Below are 21,637 nucleotides of genomic sequence, written 5' to 3' on the forward strand. Positions count from 1 at the left end.
ATAAATAACTTGCATTGTTAAAAGACGGCATGTTTGTCAATAAATACTTGATTGTCATCAGACATACAGTCTTATGAGTCTGTGTGCAGGTTTGAAGGTGATTGGAGGAACAATTGGAGAAACAGGAAAGCTTGGAGCTTTTATCACAAAGGTGAAAAAGGGAAGCATCGCCGACACTGTGGGGCATCTGAGACCTGGTGAGAGACATTTGTTGTTGTTGTTGATGATGATGATAATAATAATTTACATAATGCTATCCGCCCCCCCCCCCCCCCCCACACAACAAAGTGATTCAACGCATCTTAACGCAGTGAACGTAATATTTGCCAGCTAAGTTCAAACTGTGCCTAGTCTTTGAGAGTATTTGGGAACACTATGCAGGCATTATGCAGCTTTTCTTCCAGCTGTGACTTCGGCAAGTAACACTTCTCAGTTCCAAGCGCACTGGAGCAGATGGATCTAGCTCGTCTTCAAAGCACATTACAGATAGACCTAGAGCTGTTGTGACGGTTGGGGGAAAATCTGTAATGGCGATGATCGACAGATCGACAGAACACACATGCAAAGACGCACATATGCATGCACGAACGCACATTCACATATTTGCACTACACACCTTGTCCACAGAGGTCAAGGGGACGCAGTCAACATTCAGTCCTGATTCGTGCAGGACTACTGATTTAACATCCAAATTTCTTCTCGTGCGGGTTGTTTCCGGCCTGGATGTGATGTCTTATGATATGGATATGATGACCACAGAGACTTCGACCACGAACTTGTATTCCTGGACTGCATGAAGACGGAATTTTTTCAGTTAAGTACTACAACGAGGTGTATAGAAAGCTTCCGGTATCGTCACATTCACTGTTTAGGCTCGCCGAGACTGACAGCGGAGAACTTCGAACTTCACAAGAGACTAATCATTGGTCTCGGCAGACAGACAACAGTCCACCTATATACGTCTGTGATTCAACCGTAGTGTTGTCAGCAAACTTCGCTGTCCAAGACACAATTGTTGCCAAAAGAGATAGTACACAAAAGGAGAAAAGACATCATATTGAGAACTAGGATGCTGGATATGCGATTACTGACTCTTTCGGATTGCTACAGAAGGAAGTCAATGATCAAGAGACAGACTAGTTGAGACCCAAAGCCGAGAGCTTATCGAAGAGTTTCTACGGGATGGGATGATGGTGTTAAAAGCAGGGCTGTAATCTACAAAAGGGAAGCGTGCGTATTAGCCAGGGTATTCAAGGTGCCAGAGGATGAAGTAAGAAAACAGCATCGTCCACCAAACGACTGGCTTGATAGGCGAACTGGCGTGAGTCCAGCTTGCTTCCTGTGGTGCACAGAAGATGTATGAGAACCAGAACTTTTCACTAACTTCATCACGACAGGTGCAACTGCCACAGGTCTGTAGTTATTTTGTAATGTCACTACGGCCTTCTTGGAGACAGGGACGATAACTGATACGTTAAAAAGGTAGGAACAACAGTGAGCACTGTGAAGAAATGTATTAATATAAATATGAGGACAAAAGAGAGCTGGTTGGTGTAGTACCCGAGTGTTGGTCCTGGTCTTCTGTAACCTGAATAAGTTGCACACCTCGTGCTTACTTAGCAATAAAGGGGGCCGATAGCATGGGCTGAATTGCATTGCGTTTTATTGTTCCTATCAAATCTACCATAAAACTCATTCAGCCTGTCATAAAGGTGAGAGTCCGCATCAATGAGCAGGATCTTCTTTTTGTAGATGATGACGAGTTTTAAGGTCGTGTCACTCAGCTCGGGAGCTGATAAACTGAAAGTGAGACTCAAGTTTGCACTTCAAATCCCACTTTGCTCTCCGTATTGCTTTCTGTAATCGCACTGATCCCGCTTGACCAAGTCATCGCCTGATCCGGATTTGTTGTTATTCGCCGGTTTACTTTTCTGAGACTGATGTTGAACCACTGCTCATTGTTCGCCCGGGACTTGGTGTGGTGTGAGGTAATGCACAGCTCAAAATATTGTTCCAAAAGACTGACATGGATGTTTTAAATGATACACATCCTTCTAAAAATTGTCACGAGGTGAAAAGCAAACACGCTCAGCAGTTAGAGATGATTATTTATTAAGGATATGGCAATTTTAACAGAATGTGGGTTGCTATAAACAATATATACTACTACTCTGAAAAAGGTGACGAAGTTGTTGAGTGGAATGGAAGATCATTGCAAGGAGCTACGTTTGAAGAAGTCTACGATATTATTCTGGAGTCCAAACAGGAGCCTCAAGTGGAGCTCATCGTGCATCGCAGTGTAAAGTGAGTCACCATCATGGTTTCCACTTGTGTACAAGTAATTGCACGTGGTTGTACTTTAAATCGAAAACAATAATTATTTGCGATCCTTTTCAGGGTTTATTCCATAGTGATATGATTATGCTTTTACTCTATTCATTTGATAATAACATTCTGTGCGTTATTTTTATGTGACTGTTACAAGTAATCTTTATCTCTTCTTTTCTTCGCACTTCATAAATATTTTCAAGAGCATAATTATTTATGCAGCTGCTCGCTGTCTGCGTAATCGTTCACATATTGGTGACTCATTAATTTAGATATTTGTTACTGAGTATGACTTGCGTTTTTATTGACATAAAAAAATCTAGTGGTTTCCTTATATTTTCGTAGGCACGGAGAGATGCCTCCGGGAGTTCAGTCTGCCTTTACGGATCATGCGAGAGGTGAGTAGAGGGAAAGCAATGTCGCAGGAAGCAGGCAGCACACTAAATATGCGCTCAGGAATAAGAATTCCCATGCTTCCACCCTTGCTTCATGCATGCGTCTTTGTCAGAATCCAGCACCTATCTTCTCGAGTACACTAATCTTATGGGTCTTTTCTCGTGAAAAGTGAAATCGTTTCGTTAGGGTTATAAGCAAAAGCTTCAGATTAAATTTGTTTCAGTGTGTTATTTTACGTTTGAATTATTACAGCAGTGAGTACTTCTCATTAATTGAACTTTTCCTAATTTCTAGTTCTTATAGTTTGTTGACTAAACGTCCGCAATTGGCCTAACATAAAAGTTCGTTGCGCTCGAACGCGTCAACAGCAACAAGGTCGTTCAATGATTTTTCCTTAACGAGCTTGTGTAAAACAGACATTGGTTAGCATACTAATTAATATTAGATAATATAAACCTTCTACTGATAGGACCAAACTGGAGCACTGGCAACCGCCGCATGTGATAATATTGCACAATGAGGGAGTGAACGAAAATGAATAGCAGGATTTAGGAAACAGCAGATCTTTTGTTTTGGCTATTATTTTGATGCTGTTGAATTGCCACGTTTTCTCAGTCTTATTAAGCAATATTTCAGATTACGGACTGCGGGATGCGATTCCTGACCATCGTAACCAAGCCAGTTTAAGCATAGCATCGACAGATACGCCAAGTACTAAGCACTCACGCGCTCGTCCTCACACGCCTCAAGTGTCGGGGAAAATACAGGTGAGTGCCTGATGTCCACTGTCTGTTTTTCTTTTTCTTGCCTTATTCAGTTAAATAGCTAATTTATGTAACAGGTCTTTATTTGTAGAGGTTTTTTTTAAAGACACTGCAATTCATGTATGAGATCGGGGATCATAGGGTATCGTTACATCCAGCTTCTACTGTAGTAACTGAAAAAAAGAGCTTACATTACATTATTGCTTCAAGGTGCAAGTGTCCGGTCTTTTTCTCACTCCCGGAATATGCGGAATTCAATTCTTCTTAAGATTTAAAAGGCTGCGAGAAACAAGTGTGAGATCAGAAACCTCTTGAAGTACGATTTTCAGGTGCAGAGGTGAGAGAAGTTGGGTTGTATGGCGCAGAAGGAAAAAAACGGTGCCCCGATGTATTTTGTTTGATGTAAAGCTCAAACAAGATGTCCACATGAGCAGTCTGGACCAACTGGATAGTAAATAATAACTTAGAAGCCATTTAATATGCTGTGAAAAAAAATTCTGTGCAAACCAGTCAAGTACCGCCTTTATTCAGCAACATGTCAGTTTGATTTATTGACCATTGGTTGTTCTAGATAAAACTATGGTATGACGTACAGAGCTATCAGCTCATCGTCACCATCATCAACGCTATCGAGCTGCCTCTCACGGACAGTGGCAAGTTCCGTAATCCCTACTGCAAACTGTACCTTCTGCCAGATCGCAGGTATTCTGAATATTGTAGAAATCATTAAAAAGTCGTATCTGACGATTGTACTATAATATCTGATTAAAAAGTCTGGAATTACGTGTTTATCATAGTTATGTGTTCACATTCACTCACACATACGCTCTAACTCACCTGTACCCATGAACATTCGTGTAAACGTGCCAGCAACATATTCACAGCCAACATGGCGGAAAGTCCGTGAACACGATAGCCCCAAACACAAACAGCTGCAATTAGTTCATATCTGGTCAGAATTTTCACCAACACACCCATAAAACATACAATTGACACTGTACGTTTCAAGACTGCTGGCCAAATTCTAAAACTGGCATCTAAACTATGTTGAATTTTCTTCTTTTGTCAAAACACCGACCTTGATCATGACAACATCTTATCTTCATTTGAGAGAGAGAGACTTCCTGCAGCTACATGGAAATCCCTGTTTTGAAGGACTTTCGAGGGTGTACACATACGTATTTGCTCACACATTTGTGAGGACACCATGACAGCGAACATATAATCTCTCAGTATTGAATGTCTTTATCTTGTACAGCCACCCACCGTTGACATGCATGTAGCCAGCAGTATGTAATGCTGATATGGGCCAGATGACCTAAAAATAAAAAAATAATAATAAATAATAATAATAATAATAATAACACACACATTCGAGAAGCACATTCTCCAAACACTGGTACATACAAGCAGAAGTATGTTTTAATCAAACTATAAGTGAAATTTTTATCTTGATCTTTTTCAGCGAAAAAAGCAAACGACGAACTAAAACCATCAGCAGCATGACAGACCCGACATGGAACCAGACGTTTATCTATTGTCCAGTAAAGGAAACTGATTTGCGTGAGCGTCTTTTGGAGATTACCGTATGGGACTATGATCGAATAGGGGCGTCAGAGTTCTTGGGCGAGGTACAGAAGAAATCGTTTCTTGTTTTCATGTGTTCGTTTCGTAAAAATATGCTAATTTTAAATAAAAATATGCAAAACCTTCATTACCGATGAGTAATTTATCTCGAATACAAGAACGAGAACAAGTAGAGATGGAGCTGAGAAATCTATACAAAACACAACTAGAATAGAAATATAATAAAATAGCATCTAATATACCGAACAATGGATCATAATATTTTCAGCCAGGATTTTTTTTAAAAAGAAGTACTATCAAAGCATTCTTCCCAATGTTTATACTTGTTATTTACAACAAAGCCTGAGATCTTGTTACTCGTAATTCTTGATAATGATTTGTATACAAAAGGGACCCATTAAAGTGTGCTATGAGTTTGAGTGCAATATTTAGATTTTTTTTTAGGTATTAAAATTTAAAGGTATAGTCAAGGCTGTGACGGCGGAGATAAGCCAGCGGCGTGCTGTGTGACGTCAGCGAGGGAGAGGAAGTGCCGGTCATTGTTAGGATTTGAACTCTAGTGATTGGTGGTGTGTCGTTAGTTAGATTAATGATATATATATTAATGATAACAATCAAGATGGCTGTGAGCAATGTCCAATCATATCATTGCATCAGCTCACACTTCGATCGAGTTGACGTCATCGGAGGGCGAAAGAGTCCCGGGTAATTTCTCTCATTAAACACAACATCCTATAAAACAGTCAACTTTTTCCACAAGAGCTCACATGAAAATAGACGAGATTTAAAGTGATCCTACTCTTTACGAGATTCCGAGCAATTTTATTTTGCCTTTACAATCCTTTAAAATTACTGTGAAGGAAGGAAAAACGCTGTGTATAGACATGAATGAATGCGTTGCATATTTATACATGTAGATGCATGGATTAGTGTATTGTGTTTATATATGAGGGACTATGTAATAGAAAAAGAGAAAAGTAACACAAAAAAGGAAATAGAGTGAAATGTGGAATGAAAGAACAACAAATGGTCGTTATTACTAAATTATTCTCACAGATCCCATCATACCTTTTGACTTTTTTCCTTGGGTCATTTCTTTGTAGATAGTGTAATAATTGTAAGACGGAGATAAAAAAAAAAGAGAGGAAAAAACATAGTTTCAAAAATGCTTCTTTAAAAATATACTTATTTAAAAAAAAACAGGACGCACATACGCGTGCGAAATGGATGAAGATAATTGTATCTATAAGCTAGTCTCATATATTGATAACAACATTGGTAAAAACTATTGTTAGCCTAAGAATGTTTCTAAAAAGTCATGGAAATATCGATTACACCAAATGCATTATTAGTTTTACTTTATTTACAGAAGATTGCTGAAAATCTAGGGCTGTATTTTTAAATAGCAAACAAAAAATTCCTAGTACTTTAGGTTTCGGCACGATATTACAATGACAAAAGTCTTGCCTTTTCATATCGTATTCAGGTCCTGATCGATTTGACCTCGGCTAATTTGAATGATGAACCTTACTGGTACCAGCTAGGCCACCATGATGATGCAAGTATTCCCCTACCTGCTTCGTCTCCTCGCACGGTCAGTGTGTATACGTGCGTGTCAGTCCATCTGTGATATTCTGCTTTTGCGAATAACTTTTAGTACACCGTATCAGCACGTTTGCATGGATTTTGTCCTTTTCTGTCTCTTAACCTACTTAATTTTTCACAAAAATATGCATCCCTAGCGATGCTCAACTATTGCAAGGTTGCAATGATGTGTTACAAAACCAAAACCTTTTTAATTAGGAAATGGGAATTTTCGTTAGTGAAATTATAAATACACATATATCACTTTCTTTTAAATCAATGTATTGTAATGGTTGTTAAGACTTCATATGACCATCATGTTTAGGGCTGCCAGTTAAATTCCAGCTTGAGCCTTGAATATCTCCTCCACTTTTGAATGCTTGTGCGTGAACATCAATTCACTTTATCCAGGTTATTTTTGAGTGTTACAGACTGCTTGCTGTCAGATCACTGCCCGGTGTCCTTTACGTTTCGACTTGAGCATCATTAGCTCATGGAATTTATCGCGCATTGATCTTGTCTTTTGAACTGATACCTGAGATATTAAATTTGAATGTGAAAGTCGCAACACTCTTGACCTTACTACAACCCTTGTGGTGGTCTGCTACTCTGTCAAATCAAACTCGACTTTGTGAATGGGATCAGAACCAGGTCTAAGCATCCATATGATTCAGTAGGGTACTTACAATGCACACAACCCGGGGAAAAAGAACAAAAAGAACACATCCACACAATAAAGCACTAGTAGCTTGATAAGCGAACAAGAAGTAGTCCCGAAATCTAGAAGATATGGTACACCCTAGAAATGTAACAGCCCTTATCACTCACCTGTCCAAGATTGAAACCTATAAGACATAAAAATTACTAAATATTCATGACTACGTAAACTATCGTTAGAATTAATCTCAACGTTACATTAACCGGTTCTTGCCCTTGTCCTGTTTACATTTTCGAGCAAACAAAATTGAGATGATGATGATCTGCATGCAGAGCAGCCCGAGAGCAAGGAATTACAATTAGAACTAACTCGCAGACGAGTGATCACATGAAAGCAGTTCGAGGCGCTGATTAGTGTTTAAAAGAGATTTTAGAAACGCGAGGTTCTAGTGGCCGCTTGAAACTAATTAAGACTGCAACTTGAGAAACCATCGTATACGAAGGCTTGCTGTCTAAAGCGGAGTATGGTGCTGGGAGTGTGGAGTCGGGTGAATCAGGCACTGAGCGGGGTGAAGTCGAGAGAGTGTGGGGTGGGGGTGGAGAACCAGTGATTTACGCCAAACCAGCAACTGAGGCCATACAGAGAGATATGTATGTGGGACAGGCGATGCAAGAAGAAAGGTACTTAGGAGCACATTGAGAGAGACATTTTTAGCAAATAATATATAAAAGTTAAGGGAGTTCTACTGTTTTGCTGCACTGTGACTAAGACGCTGGTGGCCATACGTTATTTTCTGTTGGTGACGAGAAGATTACGTGGGCTGCTTAGAACAAGAACAGTTTCCTGGTTGGGATGAAGGGGAAGAAAAGGTTAGAGAAATATATAAATAAGCAGGATAAGTCCCTTCAAAGAGATGGAAGCAGAGCACAGACAACTTGTTCTGAGTGCAAATGCCAGTGAAAGGGGCAAAGGAGAGGAGTGAAACAGTCCTGTTTCCTTGCTTTCAGCACCAGATGTGCTGCAGAGGTCTGTGCTTTCCGGTCTGGGAATGAAGAATAGAGGATAGCACAAAAGCAAAAAACACTGTAAACAATCAAGATCGAACGCAGATTTGAATGCTAGCAATTGGTGAAGAGAGAATGTAGCTGATGGTACTAATCTTACGGAGCTCGTAATAAGCAGACTGGCAGAGAGCTGCAACTTGAGAACGTCATACATTTAATTTATACTTAACCATTATTTTCACGTGACGCCACACTGGCGTGCAGTTGCAATTTAAAATGTTTCTCTACAATCAAAACTATATCTTGCTTTTGCCATACAACACTTAGTTTCACTCAAAAGTATTAACATAAAATAGCGCGACGGCAAGGTGCTACAAACAACAACGTATTTCAATATTTCTCTAGCTCATGGAATCTATACCTTTCACTACATCCCGTCAGGGACATCATTTAACAATCTCCTGCTATCTTGAGTGTTTTAATCGGCTAATTCTAGTCATTACATCCGTTATGAGCCCGACCTATCTCTGCCGGCACTGCCTCCTTTTCCTTAAAGCATACTATTGTCACCCCGTTAATCAGTCCAAGTTACCTCAAGAATTATCACCCTTTCTGCAACTTTCCTTTTTATGTGCCTGAAAAATACCGTATTTCATCCACTTCACTGTCTGCTTATCACGAGCATCGTTTGGTGAGACTGCACTGCTTTTGTGCTTTGTTGTTTACCTGCGATCACGTTTCAGGGCTGACCTCGTTTGATTTGTCGGCCGCTTTTGACACGTTAGACACAACATTCTTTTCCAGCGATTTCATGCGACCTTCGACCTCTTTGTTCTGTCCCGGCTTGACTACTGCTACCTTTTGTTTCTTGGTTTTCATATCTTCCTGCTTGACAAGCTGAAAAGGGCTCAAAATAACGCTATTATATACTCGTCTATAAAAGCAAACTGGCATTTTACACATGAACTGCATTTGCTTCCATTTAAGTCTCTCTTTGACTACAAAGTGGCCACACCGAGCTGTTGTTGCCCCTCATGGTCATGGTCCAGAGATACCTGTCTGAGATGATGAATTCCTACCAGCCTATCGTCAGCTCATGCGGACCTACTGCATGCTCTTCCTGTATACGTGAACTTTTGGGGGCACCTCTTTGTTTCCGTCTGTGACCTCAGTACAGGGGCCACCAGCGAAGTGTTCAAAGCTAGCCTTAAAACCTCTTTCTTAAATACCTGGCGGTCTCCCATTTTACCCACTATCTCCTTCACCTTCCTCTTTGCTTTTGTAGTTTGTAGTGTTACTGTATTTGTTTCTCGTGCTTTATCCACTTGCTGCCAAATGTAAACATCAGCTACATAAGTGCTTATTATTACTAATGTGCAAATATGTGGTAGGGTATATTCCAAAGTACATCGTAAATAACATTGGACATCCTGTGTTTTCGTTAAAGATTTTTTTCAGATGAGAAAGAAATAGATTGTTATCCCTATTCTGTTTAATAAAATCCGATTGCATGCACGTTGTCTTGCAGGTTTCGAAAAGTTGTGGTGAATAATTGTGAAATTTATAGAATTATATGGGATAACTTCAAAGGAAAAGATAAAATATAATGGTGCAAATTCTATGTGGTCTGATCGTCTACACATTCATTATACAGTTACTCAACAATGTTTTGCCATTTCCTAATATGCATTCACTGTTATGTGTTTTAAATATCCCAAGTGTTATAAATGTTATAAATAAACCTCTTCAATTGTGAATAGCGATTCCTTTTCTCCACATATACATTTTTAAAATTTGATTATTAATTTTCCGGAAGTGTCTTTATTTCGGCTGTAGTAAACACCCCTTTGTAAATACATACGTCATTTGCAACCACTGTTGCAATTTATTCAGGTTCCACCTCTCTGAATTCGTGATAAATGGCCTAATGGCAAAATATGGCGCTGATACACATGTTGCAAAGAGTAATAAGAACCATCAACATCAACTCAGATCGGAGTTTTACATTTCACTTCTGGACTGTGAAAAAGCGATGTCAGGCAAACTCGGACCTTTTATGCACTTTCCTTCACAAAACAACACGGTCCTAAATTGTTCATCTGTGTCTTAATGTTGTGCTGTATTGTTATCTTTGCTGTATTTTATATCTTTGTTTACAAAAAAGGAAACTGCGCTAAACATTACCCTGATTCTTACGCTAAAAAATTCGCAGCTTATCCCGTAACAAAAGTCATGACATTTTCAGCGCGGCCATTTGATATCACATTTCTTATGGTCTTATATCTGTCGGCAACAGAAAATTAGCCAGGACCCTTACGATGTGCGGAAAAACTACCTTTCCCCACCTGTTTCTGCGCGCGGCCTCAGCGACAGTGACATGTCAGAGCTCGATTTCGATGACGGGATTGGAGTTGTTTCAGGTGATGATAGTCTTACAAAATAGTGCATTTTGCCAACGGCTCAATTTTTAAATATGAATATATAGTTCTCTTTTCTCTGGCAGTAGTAATTTCAGACAGTATTTTTAATGATATGTAAAGGTTTACCACATCTAGTCAATGCATTTTAGAAACACAGACCATATGAAAACTCAGATTTAATGCTACATCTTTTTTCGGCTAAAGTTTCTTTCACCTTTCGTCCAGGTAATATTTGCCGGTAAAAGTATCTTTTTTCATGCATTATACTTAATATTTATTACCGAATATCTTTACTGAAGCAAAGAATGACTAATAGACTAATAATAATTGATGGGAGTCTTTTCTTACATTAAAAACTAGTTTCTATTCAGAGAAGCCATTCTGCAAATAGTAAATTCCCGATATTAAAAGTGTATTTTCACTATATAGCTAGTATTTACTGATGTAAATAGTTCTTTTCATGTGATATATAGTTACTGAAAATAGAGTAAACAAAGGTTCGATTTGTTCAAAACAAAAGAAGAAAATAACTGCGCATATTCTATCTGGGAAACTGTTTTCTGATTAAAAATTGTGCATATATATTATCAACCTTGAAAGTGAGTACAATGTTAAACAGAGAGAACAGACATTTAGAGGGTGACTATAAAACTGTGAAACTATTTATGTCAAAAGATGCACAAGGCCGCCTTTAAGTAATGCATGGCAGAGAGCTCCATGTAGCTGTGCATGCAAACAGCAAACATACAGGACATCGTTTCGTGTAGTCCACTTAGGTTTGCATGCATTTAACTTTATACAAACATCCTGTTATTTTTGTAATCAAATAAGCTCTAATTATCCCTGCATGTAAGGTGTTCATACTCAAAGTGTGACACTGACTTGATTGCATAGCATACGGGAATCTACTTTTGCATGGGTCGATGCATTACAATTATAATGCATGAGGATGGAGATTCTTTGGTTTTGGATACCTAGCTGCAGAACAGAATGCATGGAAAATAAGCCGCATTTTAATCTTGCTGAAACGTGAAGATATTTTTTCTTAGCAAAGACTTATAACTAAAGTATATGAATTATATTTTTCTTTTCTTTAGTTATATTTAATCAATGTGCATTGCTATTTAAATATAAACTTTTTAATTATATAGAACTAGGATAACTTAATTAGTACATGACCAAAGTTATATATATATTTACTGGCCGTATACTGGCCTAATTTTCGCAGATGAAGCGATTGTTTCTGCATTGTTATCTCCTTCTCTGTTTGTCATTCAGCCTCTTTCTTCTTCTGTCGGTCATTTACACATGATTTCTTCCGCTTTTTTGTTCTCTCCAGTTTTTACGCTGTCGCTTGCTTCTATCTGTCCTCATCTGTATGATGTTTGCCTGGCCTCGGACGTCACCCAATAATCTTTAACAAGGAAGATTAGTATTCTCTTAAACAATAATTCAGAGTTATTGAATTTTGCTATTCTTTCGATATTTTGTTGCGTATCGATAGTTTGTTTTATTTGATTCATTAATTTTTAATTTGTAAATTGAAATGTCTAGCAGCTGTTGTTAAATCAGAAAGTTTATTTACATTGTACAACATAAATAACGGATAAGTAATGAGTGATAAATCCATTCAAATTTCTACTATTTATATTTAATATGGGTTCAAAGGTAAAATTCTACGCCTACTATTTAGTATTGTGAAAAAAAAGGATCAAATGATAATGGATTTTCTTTACCATCAGCTATAAGACACATGGCCTGTAGATTAGACAGGAATTTTCACAGACAATAGTAAATGCAAATATTTTTTGAAAAGTTTAGAATGCTCTGTTCTTTCTCAAAAACCTTATTCGTGTACTGCTTTTATGTCCAGAACACTGTATTATTTAACGTATGATACGCATACATCATATGTACACGTACTTACCAACGTACATCTCTATAATGTAGTGCTGACCAACAGAAAGTGTACTTTAGTGCTTCATTCATTTGAAGAACAAGCATGACAACAATCACAAACTCCAGTTCCTATTTGACAGAGAAGAAATAGTGTAGTATACGTTTAAGTGAAAAGTACTTAAAAGTGAGTAAGCAAGTAAAGTTGTTCAGCAACACATGTGTTGCGGTCCTTGTGTAGCGAGGAGTGCCGAGGACAAGGTCACAAGTTTATAAATCTTTATTTGCTGGCAACTGTCATGGTGGACTTTATACTATAGGTGAAGCAAGTCCATGTAGCACACCACTAGGCAGTGAAGACTTGTCTGATACGAGTGAGCGAAGGAGGTCGCGTCGTGATCGTGAGGGGTCACCAAGGCGACGCAGTGCCACAGGTAGTCAGCCGGTGACTGTCGAAGCTCTAGAAAAGTATATTCCTTAGCAGTAGTCAAACGCCGACAGAGGTGTCCGCACTGCATGGTTGGTTGCCTCCCTATTGCACGTCAGTCTGTGATCCAATCGTTTGAGTAAAATATATGTATTGGTCGTAATTATTTGTTAGACAAAAGGAATTAGAGAATGGTTGACGCATCTAGTTGGGGAGATGGGGAGGATTGCAAAATTTCTACAAAATAACGTCACAACCAATTTGTCATTGTCATGGCCATTTTTGAATTCCCAAGTCTTCATATATTTCAATGCTTCATCCTCAAACCAATAATATGAGTGCAATCACAAATTTTCGAAACACATTGAGAGAGTGGTAGAGGAAATAAAATTATTTTCAGACCAAATCAAAATAAGAAAAGGAGTGTGAGGAAAACGAGTACACGTCCCTGAAACATTTAGTATTCATGTGATACAAACACGTGCCATTTCCTTAACTAACTTGAGTTAGCCTATAGTCAGACTACGTAACTGAGGACTTAAAACCATAAAACTACCGTTTAATCTAACAATAAAAAAGATAAACCTTTCAGGTACATATGCCCAGTACATATATTTTGTTCATGTTAGTAAGCTTCTTAAGTATTTTTTTTTAACTGATCTGAATTCACAGCACTTTCGCCAACTAGGCTAACACTTTAAAATCCGACTCGAGATTCCATAACATTTCAGCCATGTACCTCATAATTTGTTCGACGTTGCCCACAAATTTGCAGTAACTATCTGCTCGTTTTAACTTCTGTAAATATTTTACAAGCTACTTGCAATTTTTAAAATTTTGAATTCGTTAATATGTGCTAAATTTGTTTGATTTATTTTAAATATCTCTAGTATTTTAGGTTCAAGGCGAAATAGTTCACTTAGTCTTGCTTTTTGTGTGGTTGTTTTTCAATACCATTGCTGCATGTAGTTCAGTATGAGTGTTTGTGTAGTATTTATCACAACACTTGCTTGCGTTTGTGGTTGTGTGTAGATTATGTGCGCGTGTGGTGCTTGTGTTTGCGATTTGTGTGTGTGTGCGCGAGCGCGCGCCAGTCCACGCACGCCTGCTTTAGAACATGAAGCAAACTTTGTAATTAAATGTGACTTATTAGTGAGCATTTAGGTGTGAAATTCAGACTGTTGTCTACTGACACTTTTTTAATGAAAGGACTAGTGAGCGTGAAACTTTTCTGGATCCTTGTTTTGTTTTATGTTGTGAAGTAAGTAGCATTTCCCTTTAGTTGTTTCCTTAATGAATATTGGTTTCTTCAGCTTATTTTCATTCAGTCATCCTTATATTAATTTCAACCAAGGAAATACTGTGAGTTTTTATATGCACACTTAAATAGCGTAACATATTGTCACATGAAGACAATGTAGCAGTATAGATTACAGAGAGATTAAGCCAGCAATTGCAGTCACAAAGCTATTCGTATTCTGGAAATGCGTGAAGTCTCCCCATTTCGTACGCTGTTCAGCCGTTGGATGTCAGAGGTCACAAATTTGCTTACGCGTTGGCCGTCGCGTCTACAGTCAGTGAACCAGATAATAAAGGGTGAGAGATAACCATACTTTGACGATTAATTTACTTTCTACATAATATTTTACGTGTCTTAAGACAGTAACAGATCTTCTGTTATTTTAAATTTAAGAAATTTAAATACTCAAAAAATTGTTTTGGCGTTTAACAAGTATTCTAGGGAAGTTTATCTCCCGGCTTGCTAATCGTCTAATTGTTCTAGCCGTGAGCCTACTCCTCGAAAAGGCTTATTGAAGTTAATCGTCATCTCAATTATCAGCCGTGACTACCCTTAGGTGTATCTGACAATTGTACATGCCATAAAATCTTGCCAACTTCCTATGTCATTCTCTCTTATAAGCGCCGAATGAGAGGAGAATCCAGTGTTGTATGTTGTCTGCCCATTTTTTTCTTTCCTCTGCCTCCTCTTTTGTGTTCATATACTGTTCCCTTTAACATCATCTTTGAAAATCGTCATGATAGATATGCCTAGATATCATTTACCTTAATAGAGCACACAACCAAAGACTCACTTTAATTAATACTCTCCATCCACACAAGGAATCGAGACAGCAACTTGGCAATCTCCATATGATTTGGTCCACAACCAAATCAACTTCACTTACTGCCAAAGCATTTAAAATCCAGCACCAACAAGGCCACGAGGTTATGCCAGGCGCCGGCACAGGCAGTGATCATGTCACCGGCTGAAATGGGAGCTTCAAGCGTAACGCACTGCAAGTATTTCGCTTTGACTTTAAGAAACTGTGAGACCCAAATGTTGTGAAAATCTTCAAGGCCAAGGATGGAAGTAAATTGTCTGCCCTTAACACAGTGGACTTCAGCTGGAAAAATCAGATGTGCAACTCTCAACAGCCGATGGCATGCTGGACAGGCAGAGGAAAAAGCAATCTCGGATTACGAATGATATTCTAGAGCCATGTAAGCAAAAGACTTTGGAGAAAGAGAAACTGAAGCAGCTACCAAGTGCAAATAGCGAACCTCAACATCAGAAAGGGAGTGAAGATAGCTAAAGAGAACAAGATCGATGAGGAATACCTTTATATAGATGAGGGAACAGCACACTTTAACAGCAAAATAGGCCTACCAACTACTGACCTTCAACAAGAAAGGTCAGCACAAAGCTTCAGTTGCTGAAAACAGCAATGGCGTGTTGGCGTCCTCCTTTCCTTTTTAGCCAGCTACCACCAATGCTCTCTCACGACTTCATCAGAAACGTCAGGGCCCTATTTTTTTTGGGGGTGGAGGGGGCTGTATTTTTTTGCGAACTGCCGATTTTTAACGTGAAGTCCTTTTTTATAAACGAAGTTACAGTCGAATTAACCTAGGCTAAATAAAATAACAACAAGATGAAAACAAGTACTCTTCAAAATATGACAGACGGGTCGGTCTAAAGTCGTCTACCGGCTGTTCTTTGCTCACCCCTGCTTTAGAAAAATGGCATCTGCGTCAGAGATAGCAGCCACATCACAGCAGTTATTGCTGGGCTGGCTTTGATATATGTAGCATGACCGTAATGGACTTTGCTTGTTGGTAATGAAAAAGATCCAGGCATGATTAAGCGCACAAGAAAACTGCTCCGAATCTCTTGCATGTAGCGCAAGACCCAGGCCAGGACAATGGGAATCTCCTCTCGACAGTTAATCACACAAGCTGGTGTAGTTTGTACATGTGAAACGGCACGACACTCTAAGACACTCTTTTATGACACCCTGTAGGTGGTCAATGCCAAGGCAGACAGAGAAAGAACTGGCTGGTAAGCGCGAAGAAGTGGAGTGGTCACACTGTGCATGATTTGCTTCACCGCCACTCATAAGAAGCCTTAATGACGAGCTGGCCGATACGTCTACGCACGATGGATACATATGAATCAGCATAACTGGTCAGCTGGTATCAGTCAAGGGATCAATGAAACTGAATGAATGAACTTCAGCTTGTTTTTTAATTCATGGACGTAATGTTTTTATAGAAACCAATTACTTCTGCTTCATAACTCCTAATTGATAGTGTGGGTTGGGTTTCAAATCCTTCTTTAGCATTTTAACGAACTGCATTCTCCTTTGCACTCCTGCAGTGTCCAAGGCTCGAATGCGTATAGAAAGACGAAGAGGACCAGTTTGATGAGAACTGTTGTTGTCTGGAGGTCACCTCGAGTTTGAGCTTTTGTCTAGAACAATTGAACCCAAGTATTTGAAACTGTTTCTGGGTTTTCGACCTTGGCTCTGCTGTCAGTGTTGTTGGCATCAGTTTATTCTTTCTGCGTCAATTTCCGTACCACATCTATACTTATCTGTTGAGCTGTTTCATGCTGCGTAGCACGGGATATGCAAATAAAGGTCATAACCTGTCTGGAGAACAAAGCTTCTGTATCCGTTGCCTCAGTGTTTACATCTGAGGTTCTAATCGTAATATTAAAAGTTAATCTGATCTTAATCTCGATGTTCATCAATCGAGATGTATCTTAACGGACTGACCCCTTTCCCGCTATATATATATAGAGAGAGAGGACAGTAACTGCAGTAAAGCATAAAGTGAGTCGAAGTATCGGCGATACTAAGTTCCGCAAATGACTATATAAACTTATTTTAAACAGTTCTCGGGACGTAAATTCATTGAATCTGGTCCTTAAAAATTAGTAGTTTTTATTAGTATAGTAACTGTGGTCGTATATTGCTGTGACCATCAAAGTTCAAATTTACAAAATTACTGTATCTCACATAAAAAACAAACGGGAAGTGTAGCACTCAAGTATTGATATAAAAATTAATAACGAGTAATAAGCTCTTTCCAATCTTTAAATTAATTTTAAACTTTTTTTTAGTTATTCTCCTGATATACACAGTAAAGCAGTAAAACTTGTTAATGGGTATATATATATCTGCTTGTTCTGAAATGTTTACATCGATGAAATAATCGAGCCATTTACATCTGCATGTCAGAATTTTTATGTACTGTTAATTTACAATACTTATGTTTCGCAGTGTTTGAGGAATAAAAAAATAATTTTTAGAAGATGTATTGTTTTGTTAGTCTGTTTGACTTCAGTAATAAAATTTGATATTCCTGGTTCTATAGTTTTAAGAGTATGCATACATAGATTGTCTTTTAAGTTGATGAGTATGTGGTACTAATGTCCATTAAAGAGCATAACAAATATAAACTGGGTGATTTGTATTTGAAACACTAATTAATAACATATAATTCAAGAAAATTAATAAGGAAGCTTCAGGGACATTGTTATATTTTACAAAACATTGTACTGTGATGGTAGTAACTGGATGATTAGAGTGTCAGTAAACAAATCAAAATGATAGTAGAAATATCCTCATTTAACAAGGATAAAATGCAGCACTGGAAGTAATTTTTCCTCCTTTAAACTTTAATTTTAATGAAAATAATTATGGGTGTTTTCAAGTGTCAAACTGACCGAGCGTTTACTCCGTCGTTTTCAACACGGTGTGAAGTAAATTAAAGACTGGGGTGGGGAGTGGGGGATGGAGTAAACGCACCTTTCTTTGTTACTTCAGTGTCCAAGCTTAAAAACTCATCAAAAGTAATCATTATGGTTGTAGCGGTAGCACCGAAGTTCCCTTTCATCAACAGAGCGATCGGGGACTAGCTGTGCAATGCGTGTTTTGATGACGTCACATGAAACAACTTAATAGCTGGCGGAAAATAAAAGTTTTAAAAGCAAGGTTGAATTTTTTTCTTACAGACAATGCTTACTGAGCACTTCAAGCTCATTTTATACAGTTGTCATGATTCTCCCAATAAAACTCTTTCATGTTAGTTAAACAGTGAAGGGGAGATAATATAAGGCCTTGTTTATTGAAGTTGTTTGCTTATTAAATACCATTGATACTTAAATACTTCTTGAACATGCATAAGATGAGCTTGCTGGTAAAGCAGTCGCTTGAAATGACCACACAATGGCTAACATTTGTGTGGTTTGTTAGCTATCGTCCCCATCTTTCCCCCGCACGATCCACGACTTTTCGCGATTAGCACTGCGCTTTCACTGCTGGCCTAGTCTCTTTATTGTATTTTAATGCATTTTTTATTATATATAACAAATTGCATCAACAAATAGTGACCAAATGTATCTTATTCAATTATAATTGTAAGATGTCTTTTTTCCTCTTGAGTAAAAGAAACTATGATTATGGCTGTATTCAATAATCTAAGCAATCCTCAAAAGATTTTTGACTCGCAGCCATAAACCTCTTGGACCTATAAAACTAATTTGTGTTGTGAAGTTCAATCTGCATGACATGCGTTTTTTTCTGTTTTCTGCCTTGCTCTTCTTCAAAATAACGAATGTTTCGTAATCTGATCGGCGCTTTAAAATATATTTATTGCATATTTGATAGGTATCTTTACTTTTGTAGATACCATTGTTATCAACGTTTTAGTGACATACATTTATATTTTAACTGATTATACATTTTACATATAATTTTGGTCAAGTTTTTACAATGAAGCATTTTCAAAGATAAAATGCAGAAAAGTTATTTTTTTAATTTTTATGTCATTAATTTGTGTGATTAATATTTTACGGCAAAACAGGGTTAAAATATTCTGGTATTGTATTAATTTGGTTATTTTTTGCATTAGGGATACTAAGCAAAAGCCTCAGCTTATATCAAACATCTCTCGAGCCAGATTGAATCAAATTGTCACTGTTTGCAAATGTATTGCATATAGGATTAGGTTTTCATAAATAACTGATGTACTCATTGTTCTAAAACTTAAAAATCTTTGAATGACAGTGGTTGGCCGCGACGATCTAAGTGCCAGACGACGCCATGTATCTTCTGCTGACAAACTAGAAGTTCCTGAACATGCGGTGCAGAGATCACGATCGCCTACAAGAGATTCTCGCGAGCCCCAAGGCGGGAGTATCAGATCGAGGTCCCGCTCACCTGCTCACCACCGTGTGTCTGACGTGGCATCGAGATCTTTATCACCTCCAGACCTAAGGTCGAAACTGTGTTACTGAATTGCATCTTAAATAACCACTGGTTTCAATCGTATGTAAGGTTTCAAAAGAGTCCTTGTCTTTGCGAAATAAGGTAAAGGACATTTCTGTGCAATACATCTTGTAGCAATTATTAGTACAGTTGTTTCCACGACAATGTACGCCAACCGCTCTCTTTTACTTTGGGCGGTTTGATTTGACTCACATGAAACAAGCGAGTTTGCTCGAAATAAATCTACGCGATTTGAAGGTTGGTGGCCGATCGTATGTATCTAATCATTGCTTGCACAAAACTTTCTGGACCATAAAACAGGTATACATCATGAATTTAAACAATAAGTTCCACTTTCAGAACTCGAGAGATCGGACCTCACAGGAGTCTTCCAGCGTCATCACGGTCATCAGGGGGTACTCCTGCTAGCACCCCTTCTCCTAAGAAAAGGCAGCTGCCAGCTATCCCTCTAGAAGCACAGAAAGCCAGCAGAGACAGAGGTAGGGAGCTATAATGGTATTCAAAATTCGATTTTTATTTGATAATAGCTTAAACTCCATGAGGCATATTTTATTTTACCAGTTTTAAGTAGTATGATATATGCTATATTGTGCGAGAAGAAAGAATAAAGGACATTGATTCTTCTAAAAGCGTTATTGAATTTATGCCTAGGAATTAAAATGAGGCACTTCTCTCAACATGTTGGGCTCTATCTGTAGAATAACTTTGTGTTGTTATAAAAACATCATGATCAGCTAAGAGCACTTCAAGTTGGTAGAAAAATTTTTCATGTCTGTTTCATTGTCTATATGTTTATTACAGTAACACAAGATTTAGAAGAGAGAGCTCGTCTTATGAAGCTTAGGATAAAACTTCAGCAAGACAGTGGTCTTGGACCTATTCCTCACTCTCACAGACACGAATACGAAAGCTATGGCAGCCGTGGAATCCGCTCTGGCGATTATCTTGACCACCACGATCGGCCTATGTCTCACGAGCGCGACCGCATGGAACGTTCCCGTGATCGAGGCTACGACCGAGGCCGAGACTTGGAGCGGGGCCACCGAGCCCGAAGAAATAAAGGTCCTTTTCGCTTGGTTCCAAAAATAATTGTTTTAGCAATAAAAGACAACATGTTATTCACCTAGATACTGAGAGCTATGGAGAGTAAACTGCGAGTTTATGGTGAGAGCTAAAAGCTAAATCAAAATCCAACATAACGCGTTAATTAGTCTGTTTTATATGACTAGCTCGCAAAATTCAGTGTCCTGGATCCTTCAATTTTTTTATATTGCTAAGTTACGTTTTATGTAAAGGGATAGATTCTTCTTCATATCACGAGAGACTAGTTATGTAGTGTCCCAGGTAGATTTTCATTTCCTGTTCATTTCATTTTTATAATATAACCATTCTTACCACGTTTCTTTTTAACTTTTGCAAATACAGTAATCAAGTAAAACTTTTTTCCTCACACAAATAGTAGAACACTAAAAGCGAAAAAATATTTGTATAATACGTAATATGTACTAAATAATAAGGATAAGTTTTGTGCATTGTTGTTTCTGCATATCTTGACTCGGAACTCTATCTGACAGATACACATCTCAAAAGGGCAGAAATTTATTGGCATGATTTAACATTGCCTAGAGATGATGTGCTATTCAAAATGTTGCTTAAAACATTACAGGAATTGAACCATCCTAAATGATGAATGCTACTTAACATCAATTCAACTGAAGTTCCAGTCTTTAGTGAGTTTAGTTTCGTGAGACGGTACAGGCTCAGAAAATCCGTGAAAATCCGTGAAAATCCGAGAAAATCGTCCCGTTCACAAGTCACGATCTTTAAAGCATAAGCATGCACAAAAATTCACGATATCATATAGAAATTCTGATACGACGACGTTGAGACAAGAAAAGCCAGAAACTATTCCAAAACCCTGAAAAAACCTTCATTTTTCAATTTGTCACTGCATATGTTTAGGTGCACACACACACATTAAACATTTTTATTCATTTACCT

General features: G+C 38.2%; 1 protein-coding gene across 4 annotated transcripts in view; it reads left to right on the forward strand.

Annotated features, from left to right (window-relative positions):
• The window catches only part of LOC112562058 (regulating synaptic membrane exocytosis protein 1-like), a 66,711-nt gene that overhangs the window by 34,077 nt on the left and 10,997 nt on the right, over positions 1–21,637 (forward strand). For 2 of the 4 annotated variants that reach the window (XM_025235042.1, XM_025235044.1), the window contains exons 7-18: positions 90–197; positions 2,181–2,304; positions 2,674–2,726; positions 3,361–3,491; positions 4,060–4,190; positions 4,954–5,119; positions 6,562–6,669; positions 10,618–10,741; positions 12,958–13,071; positions 19,415–19,625; positions 19,976–20,115; positions 20,438–20,698. In XM_025235042.1, the coding sequence (XP_025090827.1) occupies positions 90–197; positions 2,181–2,304; positions 2,674–2,726; positions 3,361–3,491; positions 4,060–4,190; positions 4,954–5,119; positions 6,562–6,669; positions 10,618–10,741; positions 12,958–13,071; positions 19,415–19,625; positions 19,976–20,115; positions 20,438–20,698 (1,671 nt within the window). The remainder of the gene's footprint in view (positions 1–89; positions 198–2,180; positions 2,305–2,673; positions 2,727–3,360; positions 3,492–4,059; positions 4,191–4,953; positions 5,120–6,561; positions 6,670–10,617; positions 10,742–12,957; positions 13,072–19,414; positions 19,626–19,975; positions 20,116–20,437; positions 20,699–21,637) is intronic. The other 2 variants (XM_025235043.1, XM_025235045.1) reach the window with 2 other exon arrangements.

The sequence above is a fragment of the Pomacea canaliculata genome, linkage group LG4 (genome assembly GCF_003073045.1).
Source record: "Pomacea canaliculata isolate SZHN2017 linkage group LG4, ASM307304v1, whole genome shotgun sequence".
Classification (NCBI taxonomy): domain Eukaryota; kingdom Metazoa; phylum Mollusca; class Gastropoda; order Architaenioglossa; family Ampullariidae; genus Pomacea; species Pomacea canaliculata.